This window comes from Mizuhopecten yessoensis, unplaced genomic scaffold, assembly GCF_002113885.1.
Source record: "Mizuhopecten yessoensis strain PY_sf001 unplaced genomic scaffold, ASM211388v2 scaffold716207, whole genome shotgun sequence".
NCBI lineage: Eukaryota > Metazoa > Mollusca > Bivalvia > Pectinida > Pectinidae > Mizuhopecten > Mizuhopecten yessoensis.
Window position 1 is genome coordinate 110,381 of NW_018480001.1, and position 23,584 is coordinate 133,964.

The 23,584-nt window shown below is 40.0% G+C and overlaps 1 protein-coding gene across 1 annotated transcript; it reads left to right on the plus strand.

The window, feature by feature from the left end:
- Positions 1-1,647: 1,647 nt before the first annotated feature.
- LOC110442099 lies at positions 1,648-21,221 on the plus strand. Its single transcript, XM_021485535.1, has 2 exons — positions 1,648-1,845; positions 20,230-21,221. The coding sequence occupies exons 1-2, from the start codon at positions 1,717-1,719 to the stop codon at positions 20,998-21,000; spliced, it is 900 nt and encodes a 299-aa protein (XP_021341210.1). The 5' UTR covers positions 1,648-1,716; the 3' UTR covers positions 21,001-21,221.
- Positions 21,222-23,584: the final 2,363 nt, after the last annotated feature.

Sequence of the window (23,584 nt, forward strand, 5' to 3'; positions counted from 1 at the left end):
TTCTTTTTCCCTCTTGTCGCAAGTCATAATCACAAGGAAAATAGTTTGAATTAGATTATTGTTTTTACATAAGTCTGATATATCGAGGTGTTTTCCAGAAATAGTTTTGCAATACGTGTACTTTATCAAACGCCTGTTCTGATTTATTGAATTAGTTGAATGAAATAAGAAGAAGAAGAAGAAGAAGAAGAAGGAAAAGAAGGAAACAAGAATGAATAAATAAATAAAATAAGAAAAAACGTAACCCCAAAAACGGGATGATATGAAATGGTGACCAAAACCGTAATGAAAACTCAAAATCGGTAAAACTGGGGCGGGATATAAACAAAGGAAACGATAACACAAGGATTCTTTAAAAGGAAAACAGAACAAACATGTAATGCTGATAAATAATTCCTACGGAGTTTGATTTTACCGTCACGATCACTGCGGTCGGAGACAGAATCATTGTTGTGTGTCCCAAAATACCGTACTGTGACCTATGGACACCGGTGCTTTGGGAGGGTTTCGGCCACATTGTTGAAAAAGCTTACCATCTGCTTTCAGGGAATCACAACACCTGACTAATTTGAAGAAGGATATAAAACCCCACCTATGTACGTCAGCGTTTTAGGCTCTTTGCATAGACGTCATGCACGCACTGCCCTTTGAAGCATTTTATGCTTATTAAATGCTTATATGCTTATTTGTATGCCTTTTTATCTACTACCGCTATAAATTTAATATACTTTTATGTATTTGTTGTAAAAAGTCTTAGAGTATTTTAACAAATTAGATAGGGTGCTATATAAATGTTGTATATCATAAATTATTTGATGTAGAATTGGTCGGATTGATTTTGAGGTCTAACATTTGGGACCCAACAAAAGATTGCCAAGACAGCTAATCATTGTAATTGTTCTGTATTTATTGGGGTCATGGGGTGAAAAAGACATTGAGAGCCCGTACAAACAACTCGAGGAATACAATGACATAACATTTGCTTGTTTAAGGCAATAAACACAAACCGGAGAGCAACATAACGAGGCGCCATCATTCGTGTAACCGTTACACCATACGTACAGTATCGGAACGGTCAATCGAGGAAGGCCATAGCTGACGAAGCGAAGGTCATCATCGACAACAGTGCGGACAAACTACCAAGTATAGTAACAGTCAATAAAGATCGTGCAGAACCAGGACACGAACGGAGGTCAACCTTGCCACAGACCTGGACGTAAGGACACAATGATCATCTCCGTATAATCGTTACACAATACTGAGAATATCATAACACCACACAATACACATAGTAAACATCATGACAGGAAGCGGTGGTTTGTTAATGACACGGATCTGTTACACAGTTCTCGTAAGAGTTGCGCTATCGCTGTACGATAAAGTGTATTGCCATCTAAGTTGTCGTATTATGATGTGTTGATTTCGAGGTCGAGAGCGAGCTTGTACCGATAAAATTGTCGGCAATTGTACATATATACCGTCGCATGAACGAGTAGCAAAACCCATATATTGTTGCGCTCTTCAAGTGTAATAAAATCGCAAATAGCCACAGGGCTTCACTCGCCGAAAAGGTGTTTGTCCCAACACACCGAGATAAGTAGGTAATATACTGCTGCACTGGTCACTAGTGGTCACTTGCTGGTGTGAGCATCACTAGGTAGACACAGCGGATAACCTTGACCAGCTCGTCCCTCTGTTTTACAGTTTAGATGCACAATGAAGCTTCCGTTTATTTCGGACGTCTCGTTTGCTACGGTAATGTTTGTAGTGGTGGTTTATCTTTGTGAGGCCCAAAGTCATCACCTGCAGTCAGCCTCCTCATCCAGACTTTCTCCAAGCAGCCGGGTAAGTAATTAGTGATAAGTTTAAGTTTTGATCTCGACATAACACCCTTCGTTTGGTTTGACATTTCGTTTACCGCCGTCGTATTTCAACCTCCTGCATTTCTATATTAAAATAACAATACATTTTTTTGCCGTATTTTTTGAAAGAACAAATATTTCCACGATACACATTATATACATTTAATAAATAACCTGAAGCATGCAAAGTGCTTTTAGAACCTTCATCAGTGCTGTTAATTACCTAAAATGAAGACAATGCTATGTTATAGTTTTTTTTAGAATATAATACGTTTTTCCTATATATATTTATTTCATATAAAATGCTTAGTAAAAATAAATAAAAGTATCATCAATTGTATGAGGAGTCTCGACCAGCGTTGCAATTAAATATACATGATTTATGGTCATGCTGGTTTATATCTGTTTTTAGAATTAACCATTTTCACTGAAGTGTTCAGTATCAATAAAATAAAGCATACAATTTATATTTAAGATATAAGCAAGAGCTGCCATTAGTTAGCAATGACTGACTGTGATATTCCGTCTTTGCGTATTGCAGAGTTATCTTCTCTTGGGAGCAGGTATTGACTGTTACGTCATTGGTCTGTGTGAGAAAATAACGTCGTTTCCTCAAAAATTGATGACGTTATTCGCACAAACAAGTGACGTAACAATCAATACCTGCTCCCAAGAGAAGATAACTCTGCAATACGCAAAGACGGAATATGTCATTTAAGTTCAGTATTTATGACATACAGTATGCAAGTTTGCATCAGAAATCATAACAAGCATTATAATTAGTTAGGAATGGAGAAATACGAAACATACATATCGTTGTTGATGGGAGAACAGAATAAATCAGCTAAACGATATCTTTTCTCTGAAATTTTGATTCTGCGGTGATATCCATAATTATGAACGTGCGTATGTTTCGTTGGTTTTAAAATCACTGTTTCGTGGGGATATGAAATGGGGGGAAGATTTACGAAACCCTGAAGAAGAACCAAATAACTGCTTAAACGAAGTAAAAAGGTACCGTTTTAAAATAAACCTTGTTGATCAGAAGCCAAGGAGAGTAAAAATTGAACCATATTCTTTCTATGTTCTGAGATTTAACCGGTTCATGTATAACAATCAGACAGCTTTGATTTTCAAAATTGTGATGCTTCTCAAATTTCAAGCAAAATATCAAATCGATACCGGACTTTCAACTGACTTAACCCTCCTACATTTTCAGACCTGGTGGAGACCAATATGTATAGAATGGTTACTTTCCTGTTATCTAAATAATCCATCGCGAAATATATAGTAGTCTGTCTGTTCAAAACGGTCAGTTCTATCAATTGCAATACAGTCGAATATGCTCAAGAGATCATCCCTATTAAGTAACTTTCTGTCTGAAGAGAACATTGTCTTATCCCCATGTAACAGGTCAATTTATACCAATACCCTTTTTAGTGACCAGCTTCGCTAACTCCTACACTCCTAGTCTTAAGTGGACTCTACTATGCAATGTGTTCAGACACAATGATATCACCTTGTTATGTTCCTTATCACATGATGTCATCTACACCAATCAGCGACCGCCGTGCCTGGCCGATAGACATGAATAACCAACACCGACCTAGCTATACAGTGATACACCTCGCGATTTCCTGGTCTTAGTCACAGATGGATAGTAATACAATAGTTTTAATGTCACGTATTCATTATACACACATAAACATAATAAATGTCAGCGTTTTCAAAGTACGGTATTCACCTTGCATATTTCATAATCAATTTATTATACATGAGACACCACAGTTATTGAAACATTATTTACAGTCATCATGGTCACTCGTACATTGTTTAACGTACACTTGAAACATTATTTACATTTATCATGGTCACTCGTTCATTGTTTAGCGTACACTTGAAACATTATTTACATTCATCATGGTCACTCGTACATTGCTTAGCGTACACTTGAAACATTATTTACATTCATCATGGTCACTCGTACATTGTTTAGCGTACACCTGAAACATTATTTACATTCATCATGGTAACTCGTACATCGTTTAGCGTACACATGAAACATTATTTACATTTATCATGGTCACTCGTACATTTTTTAGCGTACACTTGAAACATTGTTTACAGTCATCATGGTAACTCGTACATTGGTTAGCGTACACTTGAAACATTATTTACATTCATCATTGTCACTCGTACATTGTTTAGCGTACACTTGAAACATTATTTACAGTCATCATGGTCACTCGTACATTGTTTAGCGTACACCTGAAACATTATTTACATTCATCATGGTAACTCGTACATTGGTAAACGTACACTTGAAACATTATTTACATTCATCATGGTCACTCGTACATTGGTTAGCGTACACCTGAAACATTATTTACATCCATCATGGTAACTCGTACATTGGTAAACGTACACTTGAAACATTATTTACATTCATCACGGTAACTCGTACATTGTTTAGCGTTCACTTGAAACATTATTTACATTCATCATGGTAACTCGTACATTGTTTAGCGTTCACTTGAAACATTATTTACATTCATCATGGTCATTCGTACATTGTTTAGCGTACACTTGAAACATTATTTACATTCATCATGATAACTCGTACATTGTTTAGCGTACACCTGAAACATTATTTACACTCATCATGGTAACTCGTACATCGTTTAGCGTACACTTGAAACATTATTTACAGTCATCATGGTCACTCCTACACTGCTTAGCGTACACTTGAAACATTATTTACATCTATCATGGTCACTCGTACACTGCTTAGCGTACATTTGAAACATTATTTACAGTCATCATGGTCACTCGTACATTGTTTAGCGTACACTTGAAACATTATTTACAGTCATCATGGTCATTCGTACATTGTTTAGCGTACACTTGAAACATTATTTACCGTCATCATTGTCACTCGTACATCGTTTAGCGTACACTTGAAACATTATTTACATTCATCATGGTCACTCGTACATTGGTTAGCGTACACCTGAAACATTATTTACATTCATCATGGTAACTCGTACATTGTTTAGAGTACACTTGAAACATTATTTACCGTCATCATTGTCACTCGTACATCGTTTAGCGTACACTTGAAACATTATTTACATTCATCATTGTCACTCGTACATTGTTTAGCGTACACCTGAAACATTATTTACATTCATCATGGTCGAACGTACATTGCTTAGCGTACACTTGAAACATTATTTACAGTCATCATTGTCACGCGTACATTGTTTAGCGTAGACTTGAAACATTATTTACCTTTATCATGATCAAACGTACATTGCTTAGCGCACATTTGAAACATTCATTACAGTCATCATTGTCACGCGTACATTGTTTAGCGTAGACTTGAAACATTATTTACATTTATCATGGTCACTCGTACACTGTTTAGCGTACACTTGAAACATTATTTACCTTTATCATGGTCACTCGTACATTGGTTAGCTTACACCTGAAACATTATTTTCATTCATCATGGTCAAACGTACTTTGCTTAGCGTACATTTGAAACATTATTTACATTTATCATGATAAAACGTACATTGCTTAGCGTACTTTTGAAACATTATTTACATTTATCATGATAAAACGTACATTGCTTAGCGGACACTTGAAACATTATTTACCTTTATCATGGTCACTCGTACATTGTTTAGCGTACACCTGAAACATTATTTACATTCATCATGGTCAAACGTACATTGCTTAGCGTACATTTGAAACATTATTTACATTCATCATGGTCACTCGTACATTGTTAAGCGTACACCTGAAACATTATTTACATTCATCATGGTCACTCGTACATTGTTTAGCGTACACTTGAAACATTATTTACATTCATCATGGTCACTCGTACATTGCTTAGCGTACTTTTGAAACATTATTTACAGTCATCATGGTCACTCGTACATTGCTTAGCGTACACTTGAAACATTATTTACAGTCATCATGGTCACTCGTACATTGTTAAGCGTACACTTGAAACATTATTTACATTCATCATGATCACTCGTACATTGTTTAGATATTATTTATCATGTACCATAGTTAGGTAAAAACAGTTTAGATTATTTTATAGTTAACGAAACATTGTTTACCGTGTACCATATCTATGAAACACCTTTTGCGAGTATTATATAGTTAATGTAACCTTGTTTACCACGTAATATATCTATGAAACACCTTTTGCGAGTATTATATAGCTAAAGTGACATTGTTTACCGTGTACCATATCTATGAAACACCTTTTGCGAGTATTATATAGTTAACGAAACATTGTTTACCGTGTACCATATCTATAAAACACCTTTTGCGAGTATTATATAGTTAATGAAACATTTTGTTTACAGGGTACCATATCTATGAAACACCTTTTGCGAGTATTATATAGTTAACGAAACACTGTTTACCGTGTACCATATCTATGAAACACCCTTTGCGAGTATTATATAGTTAACGAAACATTGTTAAGCGTGTAGCATAGTTAATGTAGCACTGTTTAGAGTATATTATTGTTAACGAAACATTTTTAACAGCCAGCATAGTTAATAGACACTGTTGGCCGTACATCAGAAAATGCATGTCTTTTAAAGGACGTATTTGCAATTTATTTTTGGACTATAGCGTCGCAATGGTATTTTAAAAAGCGAGGAAAACAGGTGACCGTGGATATTTTCCATATAGAACTAAAAAAAAAAAATCGAAAAAAAATTAAAAAATCGAAAGTATCATAAAGTTAAAGAAAAGACGAAAACACAAATGGAAATGCGTAAAAAGAACATTGCTTGGATTCCGTTAGGAAATAAGAAGAACATATTTACTGTGAAAACCAATTTTGACGACAAACAATTACAATCCTCTCAAATGCCATCGCTTAATTGTTTTCTATGCTATGCTGTAGCGTATCATACTATGGAGACATATGAAATGTCAGAAATAAATGAACCTGACATTAAACGGCTCGCAAATTATTTACGTACGTCGCGTGTGTTTTACCTGTAAGCTGGGTATTTGGGTCTATATCTCGTTGACATGCAGATAGTAACACCTGTTATAAATTGATCACGTGGTAAAGCAATTCCTCAAAATTCCGAGCTTGATTTCACATCCCTCCATTATGATATGTTGTTATAAATGGTTCGTCCTATTTAATAACAGCAGGTTTCACACACTGTGTTGGCTTAGTTTATAAGATACAGTGTATTGTTCAAATTATCAACAATTGGTGCCAATTAACTCTTACAATGGCTATCAAGACCAATTAAGTTCCAAGGTCATCTATCATTATTGTATAAATATATATATTATAAGGAAATATAATATAAAGATTTGAAAATATTTGTGTATTTCTCGCAGTTGATGATTTCATTAAAATATTAAACTCAGGGTCAATTCTGAATTATTTAAATTATTTATTATTTAAAAACAACAAGATAAAACAACAATTGAGTTTTATTTTCTTTAAGCTAACCATTCTTTGAACAACATGTTTCAAATATCTTTTGTAGCAGGCTTCAATGTTTTAAATGGCCATTATGACTTTTCGGATGAAATATTAATCTGTGATATCAAAACACCAAAAATAGTATTGCCATGGAATTGAAATCGCCGTTCTTGGATAATAAAGTAAAATATCCACATATAAAACACACAAATTCATTGCCCCCTTGTCCAGAGGAGTAGTACAAAAGTACCGCTTTTGGGCCAGGGTCATTGAGTGCAGCCTCCTATATAATCCTATAGTACCCCCGGCACCCCCTAGTGGCACTCCCTTTGGTAGGGGATACCGACCGATCGACGTCACATCGGTAGGGGGGTTACGATCGATGACGTCACAAGTGTAGGGGCTTTTGACTTTGGGTCATCCGGTGCACTCCTCTATATAATCCTTACCACCACCCTAGTGGCACCCCCTTCGGTAGGGGGGTACCGATTGATGACGTCACGTGTATACGGGGTTCTCATGTATTTGGGTTTTTCCTGACTGCATCTATAACCATAGCCGCCGCCGGCGGCAACACAACCACCACCACCACCACCGCCGCCGCCGCCGCCGCCACCAGGATGAGCTCCTTGACTGCTGCATCTGTTGATGCTGCTGCTCCTCCTCCTCCTCCTCCTCCTCCTCCTCCTCCTCAATCGTTGCCACTATTAATAGATGCAGTCAGGAAAAACCCCAAACACTTGAGAACTTCGTTTACACGTGACGTCATCGATCGGTACCCCCCTACCGATGTGACGTCGATTGGTACCCCCCTACCAAAGGGGGGTTCCACAAGGGTGGTGGGGTACTATAGGATTTTGCCACCGTTCTAATTTGTAACACTCTTTCTGATTGGGTATATTGCCGGGGAATACATTTCTATATACCCCACTCTGCCGGGGTCTATAATAGCGCGTGCGAGGGGAGATAACTCAAACTAAAATCTCCCTTAATAGCAACAAAGATGGCGTCCGACACACACAAGCGTTCGAGGTGTGCCAATCATTCATAGGATAAAATAGCCTACTTAATTGACAGCAAATTTAACGAAACATGCAATGAGGGGGCCGCTAGGGTGCTTATTACAAAATGTGTTGTGTATTGTCCAAAATGTTGCCGAAAAGATGTCCAGTAGGTAGTTATTAATAAGTAAGGTGACCCAAATCGGATGTCAAAACCATCATCACCAGGACCCAAATCGGATCAAGGCTTGAATTTTGCAGTATCTTACTCTTCAAATGAATATTTTTTTGTCAGCATATTAACATTTTATGATGACCTTTATAATTTATATGACACAAAGTATTTCTATACTGTGAATTTATTCCTATAGTCCAAAACAGAATGCAAAGTCGTCACACGTCGCGCCATTTTTTAAAAACGTTATCAAAACACTAACATTTGAGTTTGAATTACGTTTTCTGGTGCTATTCGAACTTAAAAACTAATCATCTGTAGACAAAGAAAGGGTACATGGCTATCTATTCTTAGACTACATCATTGTTATAACTGCCTTCGGCTCGTGGTCTATAAAAACCAGACGGGGTCTATGAGCCCGTAGACACCTCCTAACCCAAAGATAACTAATAATATAGGAGACTGCCCTCAATGACCCTGGCCCAAAATCGGTACTTTTGTACTACTCAGAGGCAACAAAACACAAGGTCCCTCTCTACTTTTGTTCTTTACTATTTTTTTCGCCTCCTTCATCTTACAAAACCTCCGTCATATCACGCTACTTTGCTTCAGTATTTAACAAGAGACCTTTTCTAGGTACGTATTTTGAGGCAAAATATTTTTTTCGCAGTGATAATTGAATTTCTTTTTAAATCCAGTACTTTCTTGTCAGTAAACGTTGATCTTTGTTCTGCTAGTTTGCTCTGTAAGTGATGATTTCTAATGGGCTCTTAGATATACAAACAGTTACGATGTAACATCAGTCTATAACATAGATCAGTGGACCACCTTATACAACCAACAACACCGTTTCATTGATCAATCGATAACAATTATGCTTCCTATAATGTAGTTACTTGGACAGCTCGTCTCTCCGACCTGTCCGTCTATTTGTGAGCGCTACCTGCTTTAATCATACAAAACTCACTACTACAGTGGCTCACCTGTCAACAGCGGCCATATATACGTCATCACTTATAGCCTTTATTACCATGGCAATGGTCAAGGGGTCACTAGATGTCAACACGACAAGAGGTGACATGGATACCTAATAAGACTTCCGTTAAGGCTATACTTGATACAAACCGCGTAAAGATACAATTGTTATTTGGTACCCATTAGACAATACTACAATTATTTGCTGAAGTTGGACACAGAAATTAAAATCTTAATCAATGGGTATCCCCGTCAACCTTTCATTCGTTCATATTTTGCCCTAGTTTTGTTATAGCTTTGCTGACACTTCGGTATACTCTTATTCTTTTGCAGTAGCTAACTACGTGATCATGTCAGGCAGATAGTTTCGCGATGATTGCCCATTTTTATTTTCTTCCGTGCTTTTTTATTGGTGCATGTCACCCATATATAACCTTCTTCGCAACAGGTTAAATCTAGGTTAAGTCCTGAAAGCACCTAAAAGGTGGCCCTTAAGTGAACCATTTATCAGCGAACACAATCGCGAAATGACCTTAGCTAATATGCTCATATGACTATCTGATATGAATATTGTATTTACTATAAAAGTTATATTCAGAGTGTATTATTATTCAAAGAATGTTATTTAAGGATTAACTTGAATATATTTTTCATGTTATGGAGCTATAATACAATAAAACGGAGTGTATTCTAAATAAACCGCGAAGCAGTTTATGATGAGATTACACTCTTTTTTTTGTGTGTTATAGCTCCATAACATGAAAAATATATTCAAGTTAATCCTTATAATTCAATCTACTGTACACAATCCCTGTGGAAATCCACTTTTATTGATGGACTCTTTTCTCTTAGAAATTATTGCGTTGCTGTATCAGCCAATCAAAAGGGACGTTACAAACGGTGATGTCATTTTTTTACGTTATGGGCTGATAACACAAATTTTTAATCCAATGAAAATGCTTGTTACAAGCACGATTAAATTATCAATGTTTAAATAAATATGATATAAAATGTTTTTGAACATTTGTGACCCAAAAAAGGATTATTTTCCCCCTAACCCCCACACTGACCTCGGCGTTCAGTGTTGAAGATTCCATTCCACCGTATCCATTTAACTTTGTTTTGATAACACCGTTTGAAATAGTTATTATATCCAGAATATGAAGTATTCCTTATAATGTTCATTTGTATTCTACGTAATATAATTTGATAATAAAGTAAATTGTTACTAATATTTTGTAATATGAAATCTGGTTTGAAGATGGCATTTAATCCAAAATTACAACGCATAAGTTGTTTTTCTAATAGCTATATGATAAAGGAGAGGTATTTAAGTTTAGCCTTGGCTCCTTATATGTGTCTTCAAATGCCTATATAAGAAATCAGATTCACATTTATCTTTCTGCATTAACACCAAACTTATTGCTGTTATAAGAGGTTCACGAGGGCATCCCTATTCATGCTGTTGGCAGTTTTGGTCACTTTTACTGTGGGAACAACGATTCCTAATATAAGAAGCCTGCGATTCGAAAACGGTCACATGACCTACACTAGACGGCATCCCAAGTAACTTCAAAGACGACGGGATGATCAAAGGCAAATGTTTTTATGAATCTGTTCTACTTGTCACAAATTATGTTTGCGATCTGGTTGGAGTTTTAGCGGGGTCAATATCCTTTCTACTCTGTTTAGAATTACATGTATTAGTTCAGGTATACAATCACAATCTCGTTCTGCTTTCCTCTATCTACCTGTATCAGGAAATACGCTTGCTCATATCCCAGTACCACAGCCCGGCCCTAGTTATCATAAAGTGCTGATCCCAATACCACAGCCAGGCCCTAGTTATCATAAAGTGCTGAGAGTACCACAGCCATGCCCTAGTTATCATAAAGTGCTGATCCCAATACCACAGCCAGGCCCTAGTTATCATAAAGTGCTGAGAGTACCACAGCCAGGCCCTAGTTATCGTAAAGCGCTGATCCCAATACCACAGCCCGGCCCTAGTTATCATAAAGTGCTGAGAGTACCACAGCCCGGCCCTAGTTATCGTAAAGTGCTGAGAGGACCACAGCCAGGCCCTAGTTATCGCAAAGTGCTGAGAGTACCACAGCCAGGCCCTAGTTATCGCAAAGTGCTAAGATAACCATAGCCCGGCCCTAGTTATCATAAAGTGCTGAGAGTACCACAGCCAGGCTCTAGTTATCGCAAAGTGCTAAGATAACCATAGACCGGCCCTAGTTATCATAAAGTGCTGAGAGTACCACAGCCAGGCCCTAGTTATCATAAAGTGCTGAGAGTACCACAGCCAGGCCCTAGTTATCGTAAAGTGCTGATCCCAGTACCACAGTCCGGCTCTAGTTATCGTAAAGTGCTGAGAGTACCACAGCCAGGCCCTAGTTATCGTAAAGTGCTTAGAGTACCACAGCCCGACCCTAGTTATCGTAAAGTGCTTAGAGTACCACAGCCCGACCCTAGTTATCGTAAAGTGCTGATCCCGTTACCATAAAGTGCTGAGAGTACCACTGCCCGGCACTAGTTATTGTAAAGTGCTGAGAGTACCACAGCCAGGCCCTAGTTATCGTAAAGTGCTCAGAGGAGCACAGCCCGGCCCTAGTTACCATAAAGTGCTGAGAGTACCACAGCCCGGCACTAGTTATTGTAAAGTGCTGAGAGTACCACAGCCAGGCCCTAGTTATCATAAAGTGCTGATCCCAGTACCACAGCCAGGCCATAGTTATCGTAAAGTGCTGAGAGTACCACAGACCGACCCTAGTTATCGCAAAGTGCTGAGAGTACCACAGCCAGGCCCTTGTTATCATAAAGTGCTCAGAGTACCACAGCCCGGCCCTAGTTACCATAAAGTGCTGAGAGTACCCCAGCCCGGCCCTAGTTATCATAAAGTGCTGAGAGTACCACAGCCAGGCCCTAGTTATCGTAAAGTGCTGAGAGTACCACAGCCCGACCCTAGTTATCGCAAAGTGCTGAGAGTACCACAGCCCGGCCTTAGTTATCATAAAGTGCTGATCCCAATACCACAGCCAGGCCATAGTTATCATAAAGTGCTGAGAGTACCACAGCCCAGCCCTAGTTATCATAAAGTGCTGAGAGTACCACAGCCCGGCCCTAGTTATGATAAAGTGCTGAGAGTACCACAGCCAGGCCCTAGTTATGATAAAGTGCTGATCCCAGTACCACAGCCCGGCCCTAGTTATCATAAAGTGCTGAGAGTACCACAGCCCGGCCCTAGTTATCGTAAAGTGCTGAGAGTACCACAGCCCGGCCCTAGTTATCGTAAAGTGCTGAGAGTACCACAGCCCGGCCCTAGTTATCGTAAAGTGCTGAGAGTACCACAGCCCGGCCCTAGTTATCGTAAAGTGCTGAGAGTACCACAGCCCGGCCCTAGTTATCGTAAAGTGCTGAGAGTACCACAGCCCGGCCCTAGTTATCGTAAAGTGCTGAGAGTACCACAGCCCGGCCCTAGTTATCGTAAAGTGCTGAGAGTACCACAGCCCGGCCCTAGTTATCGTAAAGTGCTGAGAGTACCACAGCCCGGCCCTAGTTATCGTAAAGTGCTGAGAGTACCACAGCCCGGCCCTAGTTATCGTAAAGTGCTGAGAGTACCACAGCCCGGCCCTAGTTATCGTAAAGTGCTGAGAGTACCACAGCCCGGCCCTAGTTATCGTAAAGTGCTGAGAGTACCACAGCCCGGCCCTAGTTATCGTAAAGTGCTGAGAGTACCACAGCCCGGCCCTAGTTATCGTAAAGTGCTGAGAGTACCACAGCCCGGCCCTAGTTATCGTAAAGTGCTGAGAGTACCACAGCCCGGCCCTAGTTATCGTAAAGTGCTGAGAGTACCACAGCCCGGCCCTAGTTATCGTAAAGTGCTGAGAGTACCACAGCCCGGCCCTAGTTATCGTAAAGTGCTGAGAGTACCACAGCCCGGCCCTAGTTATCGTAAAGTGCTGAGAGTACCACAGCCCGGCCCTAGTTATCGTAAAGTGCTGAGAGTACCACAGCCCGGCCCTAGTTATCGTAAAGTGCTGAGAGTACCACAGCCCGGCCCTAGTTATCGTAAAGTGCTGAGAGTACCACAGCCCGGCCCTAGTTATCGTAAAGTGCTGAGAGTACCACAGCCCGGCCCTAGTTATCGTAAAGTGCTGAGAGTACCACAGCCCGGCCCTAGTTATCGTAAAGTGCTGAGAGTACCACAGCCCGGCCCTAGTTATCGTAAAGTGCTGAGAGTACCACAGCCCGGCCCTAGTTATCGTAAAGTGCTGAGAGTACCACAGCCCGGCCCTAGTTATCGTAAAGTGCTGAGAGTACCACAGCCCGGCCCTAGTTATCGTAAAGTGCTGAGAGTACCACAGCCCGGCCCTAGTTATCGTAAAGTGCTGAGAGTACCACAGCCCGGCCCTAGTTATCGTAAAGTGCTGAGAGTACCACAGCCCGGCCCTAGTTATCGTAAAGTGCTGAGAGTACCACAGCCCGGCCCTAGTTATCGTAAAGTGCTGAGAGTACCACAGCCCGGCCCTAGTTATCGTAAAGTGCTGAGAGTACCACAGCCCGGCCCTAGTTATCGCAAAGTGCTGAGAGTACCACAGCCCGGCCCTAGTTATCGTAAAGTGCTGAGAGTACCACAGCCCGGCCCTAGTTATCGTAAAGTGCTGAGAGTACCACAGCCCGGCCCTAGTTATCGTAAAGTGCTGAGAGTACCACAGCCCGGCCCTAGTTATCGTAAAGTGCTGAGAGTACCACAGCCCGGCCCTAGTTATCGTAAAGTGCTGAGAGTACCACAGCCCGGCCCTAGTTATCGTAAAGTGCTGAGAGTACCACAGCCCGGCCCTAGTTATCGTAAAGTGCTGAGAGTACCACAGCCCGGCCCTAGTTATCGTAAAGTGCTGAGAGTACCACAGCCCGGCCCTAGTTATCGTAAAGTGCTGAGAGTACCACAGCCCGGCCCTAGTTATCGTAAAGTGCTGAGAGTACCACAGCCCGGCCCTAGTTATCGTAAAGTGCTGAGAGTACCACAGCCCGGCCCTAGTTATCGTAAAGTGCTGAGAGTACCACAGCCCGGCCCTAGTTATCGTAAAGTGCTGAGAGTACCACAGCCCGGCCCTAGTTATCGTAAAGTGCTGAGAGTACCACAGCCCGGCCCTAGTTATCGTAAAGTGCTGAGAGTACCACAGCCCGGCCCTAGTTATCGTAAAGTGCTGAGAGTACCACAGCCCGGCCCTAGTTATCGTAAAGTGCTGAGAGTACCACAGCCCGGCCCTAGTTATCGTAAAGTGCTGAGAGTACCACAGCCCGGCCCTAGTTATCGTAAAGTGCTGAGAGTACCACAGCCCGGCCCTAGTTATCGTAAAGTGCTGAGAGTACCACAGCCCGGCCCTAGTTATCGTAAAGTGCTGAGAGTACCACAGCCCGGCCCTAGTTATCGTAAAGTGCTGAGAGTACCACAGCCCGGCCCTAGTTATCGTAAAGTGCTGAGAGTACCACAGCCCGGCCCTAGTTATCGTAAAGTGCTGAGAGTACCACAGCCCGGCCCTAGTTATCGTAAAGTGCTGAGAGTACCACAGCCCGGCCCTAGTTATCGTAAAGTGCTGAGAGTACCACAGCCCGGCCCTAGTTATCGTAAAGTGCTGAGAGTACCACAGCCCGGCCCTAGTTATCGTAAAGTGCTGAGAGTACCACAGCCCGGCCCTAGTTATCGTAAAGTGCTGAGAGTACCACAGCCCGGCCCTAGTTATCGTAAAGTGCTGAGAGTACCACAGCCCGGCCCTAGTTATCGTAAAGTGCTGAGAGTACCACAGCCCGGCCCTAGTTATCGTAAAGTGCTGAGAGTACCACAGCCCGGCCCTAGTTATCGTAAAGTGCTGAGAGTACCACAGCCCGGCCCTAGTTATCGTAAAGTGCTGAGAGTACCACAGCCCGGCCCTAGTTATCGTAAAGTGCTGAGAGTACCACAGCCCGGCCCTAGTTATCGCAAAGTGCTGAGAGTACCACAGCCCGGCCCTAGTTATGATAAAGTGCTGATCCCAGTACCACAGCCCGGCCCTAGTTATCATAAAGTGCTGAGAGTACCACAGCCCGGCCCTAGTTATCGTAAAGCGCTGATCCCAGTACCACAGCCAGGCCCTAGTTATCATAAAGTGCTGAGAGTACCACAGCCCGGCCCTAGTTATCGTAAAGTGCTGAGAGTACCACAGCCCGGCCCTAGTTATCGTAAAGTGCTGAGAGTACCACAGCCCGGCCCTAGTTATCGTAAAGTGCTGAGAGTACCACAGCCCGGCCCTAGTTATCGTAAAGTGCTGAGAGTACCACAGCCCGGCCCTAGTTATCGTAAAGTGCTGAGAGTACCACAGCCCGGCCCTAGTTATCGTAAAGTGCTGAGAGTACCACAGCCCGGCCCTAGTTATCGTAAAGTGCTGAGAGTACCACAGCCCGGCCCTAGTTATCGTAAAGTGCTGAGAGTACCACAGCCCGGCCCTAGTTATCGTAAAGTGCTGAGAGTACCACAGCCCGGCCCTAGTTATCGTAAAGTGCTGAGAGTACCACAGCCCGGCCCTAGTTATCGTAAAGTGCTGAGAGTACCACAGCCCGGCCCTAGTTATCGTAAAGTGCTGAGAGTACCACAGCCCGGCCCTAGTTATCGTAAAGTGCTGAGAGTACCACAGCCCGGCCCTAGTTATCGTAAAGTGCTGAGAGTACCACAGCCCGGCCCTAGTTATCGTAAAGTGCTGAGAGTACCACAGCCCGGCCCTAGTTATCGTAAAGTGCTGAGAGTACCACAGCCCGGCCCTAGTTATCGTAAAGTGCTGAGAGTACCACAGCCCGGCCCTAGTTATCGTAAAGTGCTGAGAGTACCACAGCCCGGCCCTAGTTATCGTAAAGTGCTGAGAGTACCACAGCCCGGCCCTAGTTATCGTAAAGTGCTGAGAGTACCACAGCCCGGCCCTAGTTATCGTAAAGTGCTGAGAGTACCACAGCCCGGCCCTAGTTATCGCAAAGTGCTGAGAGTACCACAGCCCGGCCCTAGTTATGATAAAGTGCTGATCCCAGTACCACAGCCCGGCCCTAGTTATCATAAAGTGCTGAGAGTACCACAGCCCGGCCCTAGTTATCGTAAAGTGCTGAGAGTACCACAGCCCGGCCCTAGTTATCATAAAGTGCTGATCCCAATACCACAGCCAGGCCCTAGTTATCGTAAAGTGCTGAGAGTACCACAGCCCGGCCCTAGTTATCGTAAAGTGCTGAGATTACCACAGCCCGGCCCTAGTTGTCATAAAGTGCTGATCCCAGTACCACAGCCAGGCCCTAGTTATCATAAAGTGCTGATTCCAGTACCACAGCCAGGCCCTAGTTATCATAAAATGCTGAGAGTACCACAGCCAGGCCCTAGTTATCGTAAAGTGCTGATCCCAGTACCACAGCCAGGCCCTAGTTATCATAAAGTGCTGAGAGTACCACAGCCCGGCCCTAGTTATCGTAAAGTGCTGATCCCAGTACCACAACCCGGCCCTAGTTATCATAAAGTGCTGATCCCACAAAAAAACCCAAAAAACAACAACAAGTAGTATGTATTTTCTGTCGGATGATATAATTTTGATGGAATGTCGATAAAAGTTAGTTTTAACTCAACTGGGATCTTGGAAGCATTATCTTTGACAGGGGCTCTACCTATCTTGGCATCTTCCTCTAAAATGTTAATAAGGATTATATGAAGACACTGAGTTAATTTTATACCGAGACGTAGAGATGAAAACCATTTTTGCCGTTTAATCGACAATGTATATCATTGTTATGTTTTCCCAGCAATAGGTAAGTTTATCCCGTTTAACTGCAGTATTAAAACGCTGTTCTGGTTAACATATATCTAAGCTTTATATAGAAAGCAAGAATAGGTCCAAGAATATGCGCGAGAATAGGTCCTCTACATCAGCGTTCCTTGTCCGAGACGCTCTCAGCTTAATTGCTGCCTTCGGCTGTCTTTAGCCGAGGGGACTATTGGTTTTATATAATAGCTATATTTTCAATTATAGTATATTTCATTTCATCAAATTTTATTGACAAGATGTCGTAATCAATTGGATTGAATATAGTATATTAGTTCTATCTTCTTGTAATATGATGTATATGTACATGTAACTGTTCTGTTTCACTGTGTCTTGAAAAAGGAGCGGATTGCTCCGCAATTTGACAACCTAAACTTGTCCACACTGTTGGAATTACCTCTTTGCCCCATAAGCTTTATATATATATATATATATATATATATATATATATATATTTACATATCGTACTTGTCCATCAACGTCGCGATGTGGGCCATCTCGACATAAAACATGTCAAGGTTCTCCTCAAGTAATAAAAAGGGTGTCGTTCTAACAGATAAATATATATAGCAGGAGGCTGAACTAGGGGAAATTCCCAGATTGTTTGCCTGTATTACGCTAATATACAGTACAACCTCGTTAAAATGTCACTATCTGTCCAGAGAAAATGTCGCGTTATAAAGGGGTTTTGCGTTAGATTAAGGGAAATGTATAAAGGAATTATTAAGAAAACAAAAACAGGGACAATAAAATATAATGATAGTAAAGGAGGGGGCAATGAAACGAAGGGTATTATATAGTGTTGTCACAGTTTGTTTTTACAGCTATTTATTTTTTGTCCAAATTATTGTAATTTTGTTCAGCATATGATCAATAAATAGACGAAACATACGTCTTACGATAGCACTGTTTGTATTTTGTAGATAATGTGAACGCAAGACAAATGTAAATAATGTACAGTTATTTAAGGCCTTCAGATGATATATTCAAAACTATGTTTTACCTCAGGCTATATTGCAAAATGCCAATTTTATAATGATTTTGACTTCATTGACTTCGTGACTTGTACAATTCAAAATTCCTTAAGGAATATTTGGTTTTAATGAAATACTCCGCTGAACAATGTTCCAATATTCCACAGAAAATTTATGCTTGGACTCATCATCTTCCCGGAAAATGGTAACTAGACTATCACATGACTGAGAATATTCGACATATGACAATGCCATAAATATTTATATATAAAACGGCCACATGATTTTTTGTCGTGCTATGTAACGATTCATGTATTGGGATATTGGCAATTAGCAGCGAAAATAATTCATCTGAATTATATAACAAGAAGCATGCATTACGTTATAGATAAAATAAAGGATAATGCAACACTTCCCCAGAAACAACGGAGGTAATTATCCGTGTTATATAACTCTAACTGCGGGTTTGACCTGTTATGAGTCGCCTCGCTTTCCGTAAATGTAGAAGAGGTATTATTTTCTTAATAATTTTGCCCATCTATAGAATATGTGTTATCACGTGCAGTGACGGCGCGCAGTTACAGGTTATTTTTTTTGTACAAGTTGTTCAATCAAAAACCGTTTCTAAAATAAATTTTCTAATGCAGACTTTCAAGCAACATAAACACCAATTGAATTAAAGCAAATAACATTCCAAAAATCACGCGGATAATCACATACCTTTAATTGTTAAAAAGTTAAATAGTGACGCACTTTAGATAAAACGTTGTTCTAAAAAGGTTGATGTGTAAAAACGATAATAAAAAGGCTGATGACGATGTGTTGTACTCACCCATCTACGTCACCACGATAACCACAATGTGACACGACAACAGTATTTGACGCTGCAATACGTCACGTAGAGCATATGCTTCCTAACTGATTTTGGAAGACTGTATCGTGATGGACGCGAGAAGGCGTCAATATAAATTGCTTGTACATCATGAATTTTAAATATCACCACAATATTCCACTTCAAACTACACATATTATTCACAGACAATTCTAACTGTGATGTGGTCATACAGTTCCCTTTGTTATCGATAAATGAAGTCTGAAATATGAAATAAAACTTTTGTATAAAATTGCGTTTAAGTAATTAATGTTATACAATATCATATTGCACGTGTCGCTGACATTAAGTAAATACATAGTTGTCATATTTCTTTATGAAATACGACCGTGAGCTATAACCAAATATTGATAAACATCATCTTAATTGACAGAATAAAAAATAAAAATGCACTTATACAAGGTATATGACTTATTGGACAACTGGCTTAATCACGTGACCTCGTACGTTTACGTACGTACACTGTTCTATATATTTATATATACACATAGATGTAGTGATTGATCGGTGATGCTACACAATATATTGACAATTATTGATACACTGTTCCTTCGTGTATTAACACACAACCGCAACAGTGCCATTCTATTTCAGCTGACACGTCATGAGCTATTGTACTACTTACACACACACACACACACACACGCGCCCCCCCCCCCAAACACATACCCAGACAAACAAACTTTCCCCGAGACCCACATTTATAATTATACAGAAAGATAATATACCATTTCATTGCTTAGAGTATCAAATATTTCTGCTTAATATATTTTTTCGCATCGTCAGATATTATAATGAAATAACTGAAAACGTTTCTTTATTGAATTGAAATTGCAAATGTGTTTAAAATTCAAATAATGGGTTCATACCGAAACCTAGCACGTCCGTGAATGACCATAGTTAGTTATTGGATGTAAAACCTAATATTGATTCGTTAATTTACTCATGCATATTTTCAGATTGACATATGTACATACACCGTTTGTATATTGCTTTGCTGGCCTAATTTCTATCATTCATTTGATATTTTTAGTTCTCAAGAACGTTCAATGACCGGCGTCAGTCTGTACGCTCCATACCAGTCAGGAGCAGGAGTAGGTCGCGGTCATCCCCCACTCGGCAAATATCAGGACAGAGCTCCTCCCGTCAAAGTAACATGCCCCAAAACAATCAGGGCAGCTCCTCAGGTCAAGGACAACAGATCAGCAGCATTAATAACCTTAGCAACGCTATACTCCTGTCGGCCTTACTGGGGATGGATATGCCTCGTGAACAGAGGATGTCAAATCAAAGACTGATTATGTCACATCTTCTAGGAATAAATGCACCACAATCGCAGAATCAGTCACCATTTTCAGGTGTTAGATCTTCCTCAAGCTCCGTAATGGCTCCTTCTAGTTCTAACGAAAGAGGATCGTTCAGTCCCGCGTTTGGAAATCCGTCGTCCAGCAATTTTGCAAACTCGCTTCCAGGTCATAACCTTATTCTACAGACACCTGGTCAGCAACATGGCCAGCCTCTTGTCATAGAAGCTGGCGGTCAGATACAGGTACAGGAAATAAAGAAACCAGGAGGACAGACACAGGTGGTGATAAACACTAGTCAGAACAGTTCACCGAGCCTTCGCGCCACCACCAGCAAAGCGAGTACCGTGCCATCACTGCCAACAGTAAACCCGTACCTGTTGTCAGGGGAGGACCCACCAGAGAAGGAGAAATCACCGCTGCATGATATTCAGGAGTTAACAAAATTACTGAAGGATTTGGGAATTAACCTGCCAAAGACAGGGACCGTCGGTAGATGATCCGGGAGATTTCCAATTTATAGAATAAACTTTTTAAAAATCGACCAATAGATTCTTCTATCGACTTCCTCTGTTCATAAAAGAAAACGGAATACTGTATACCAGGGAATATTCGCCGTTGTTTGATTTTCGCCTTTTTCGCCCTCTCCAACAAGGGCTAATGTATCATGACAGCAAAGTGTAGTACGCATCATATAATATATAGTTGTTACATGCTACGGGCAAAATTAACACTAGGGGAACATGAGTTTATCGGAAAAATGTGACAATTTGACTGGGCGACAGTTCCCCGGTATACAGTAGTCAACTGTCATTGTTTACTGTGTCTACGTGGATATTCGGAAGGTCCTTTCCATTAAATCGCTGAAAAAAATTCAAATTAACAGTATGTAAATGTAGCTATTATTTTCCCAATGCATTGCTGCTCGCGTACTAGTAAGAAGTTAACTGTCTTTGATAATATGTGGAGGGGCTCGAGGCCCCACTTCCAATTAAATACATAATTTCAATTGGATATGTGTTCAGACATTTTTGATAATATGTGGAGGGGCTCGAGGCCCAAGTTCCAATTAAATACGTAATTTCAATTGGATATGTGTCAAGACATTTTTGATCATGTGTGTAGGGGCTCCCCACGTTCCCATTAAAGATAAAACGTAATTTCTGTAGGACATGTGCCTTGTTTGTCAGTAGAGTAAGAATTATAAATATTTCGAAAAATTGGAAATTATGGTTGTTTATAATTTCACTCTCAAATGTAAGTGTGGGGTTATTTTAATTCAAAAATATTGGAAGTCCTTGTTTGGCTGTTATTTGTAATCAGTTGCGCTCTATCCTTTGAAGCAGCTGTATGATGCCGCGTAATTAGTATTTAGCATATTGTATATATTGCCAAATTGTTAAAAGGTACACTCATCAGTGAGGGCGTGTCCATCATTCTCCGATAAAATATCGCTTATTTATCACCTGCATCCATAAATCGGTTATTGTCTATTTTGCGAATACAAATCATCGCGACAACTGCGCTGGAGATTTTATTTTCGAAAGGATGCTTTTATAAAATATATTTATTGATTTACACTACTGCCTTGTAGTGTAACGCGTACAATCCTAAATCGGTAATGTTGATGTGTGTCAGTAACATTATAACGGTATATTCATAAATCATAACTGTCCTTATTCTTCATTGCTTATCTTAACTAAATGTTGACACATGTGTAAGAAGAGTAGAATCGTTCACCCCATTGGAGTGAGATGGTAGGATATCAACCCGAGGGAATCCTTAAGTTGCCAAACACGAGGCTTAAAATAATTTCCCCCCGAAAGATGGGATGTCCCATCTCATTCCAAGGCGGTGAATGACACTTTTTTTCTCTTTCCCTTTTGATTCGCTCACAGCTATAATGCAATGATGATGTTATAGTGTTAGTGTATTGCTGACGTGCGGTTGAAAAAGTGACGTCAGTGCATTGTGGGTATGGCGTCACGCTAAATATGTGACTGGGGAGTTCCCTTGTCTAAGCCCCAGAGCAGAACAATATGTTACACCGGAGAAAAGTGCATCAACTGTTTTGTAAAATGAAATAGAACTGTTTTTTCCTATCATCGGCAGATCGCCGTTGTCATGGGAACTTATTTCTTATCTATTATGTTACTTTGTTTGTTCTGTTAACAGTAGAAATGGAGGTTTGTAAATATTATTTATTGCATTGTCATTGTTGTTGAATATTCCATTGTTTACAATGTGGCTCCATAAGAAATTGTTATATCGCAACAAAAGTAAGCTTAGAGGAATAAAATATTTCAATATGTACAATGTGACCATATTAAAAAGTAAGTGTTTGCAATAAAGTGAAACAGAATATATAATTCGCCATATAAAAAACGTCGTTGTTTACAATGAACTTCAATAGAATATTATATTGTTAACATGGTGTTTGCATCAAATGATTAATTGTTAACAATATTATTGTATCGAATGCTGTCCAATTTCTATAAAGAGGCCACCTTGGGGCGCGCTCAAAAGTGGAGTATCAATGTAAAGTTGAGAGAAAGAAAAAAATCGATATCGTTTGAAGAGAGCTTAAAGATGTGACCACTTATATCGATTTTTTTATACTTGTGTTACATGTTTAATACTTGTATTGAATGCTTTTTTATACTTGTATTGAATGTTTTTTTTTTACTTGTATCGAATGTTTAATACTTGTATTGAATGCTGTTTTTATACTTGTATTGAATGTTTTATACCTGTATCGAATGTTTTATACTTGTATTGAATGCTTTTTTATACATGTATTGAATGTTTTATACCTGTATCGAATGTTTTATACTTGTATTGAATGTTTTATGCTTGTATCGGATGTTTCTTTGTTTATATTGTACTTGTATCGAATGTTTTATACTTGTATTGAATGCTTTTTTATGCTTGTATCGAATGTTTAATACTTGTATCGGATGTTTCTTGTTTATTTTGTACTTTTATTGAATGTTTTATACTTGTATTGACTGTTTTATACTTGTATCGAATGTTTAATACTTGTATCGGATGTTTCTTTTTTTATATTGTACTTGTATCAAATGT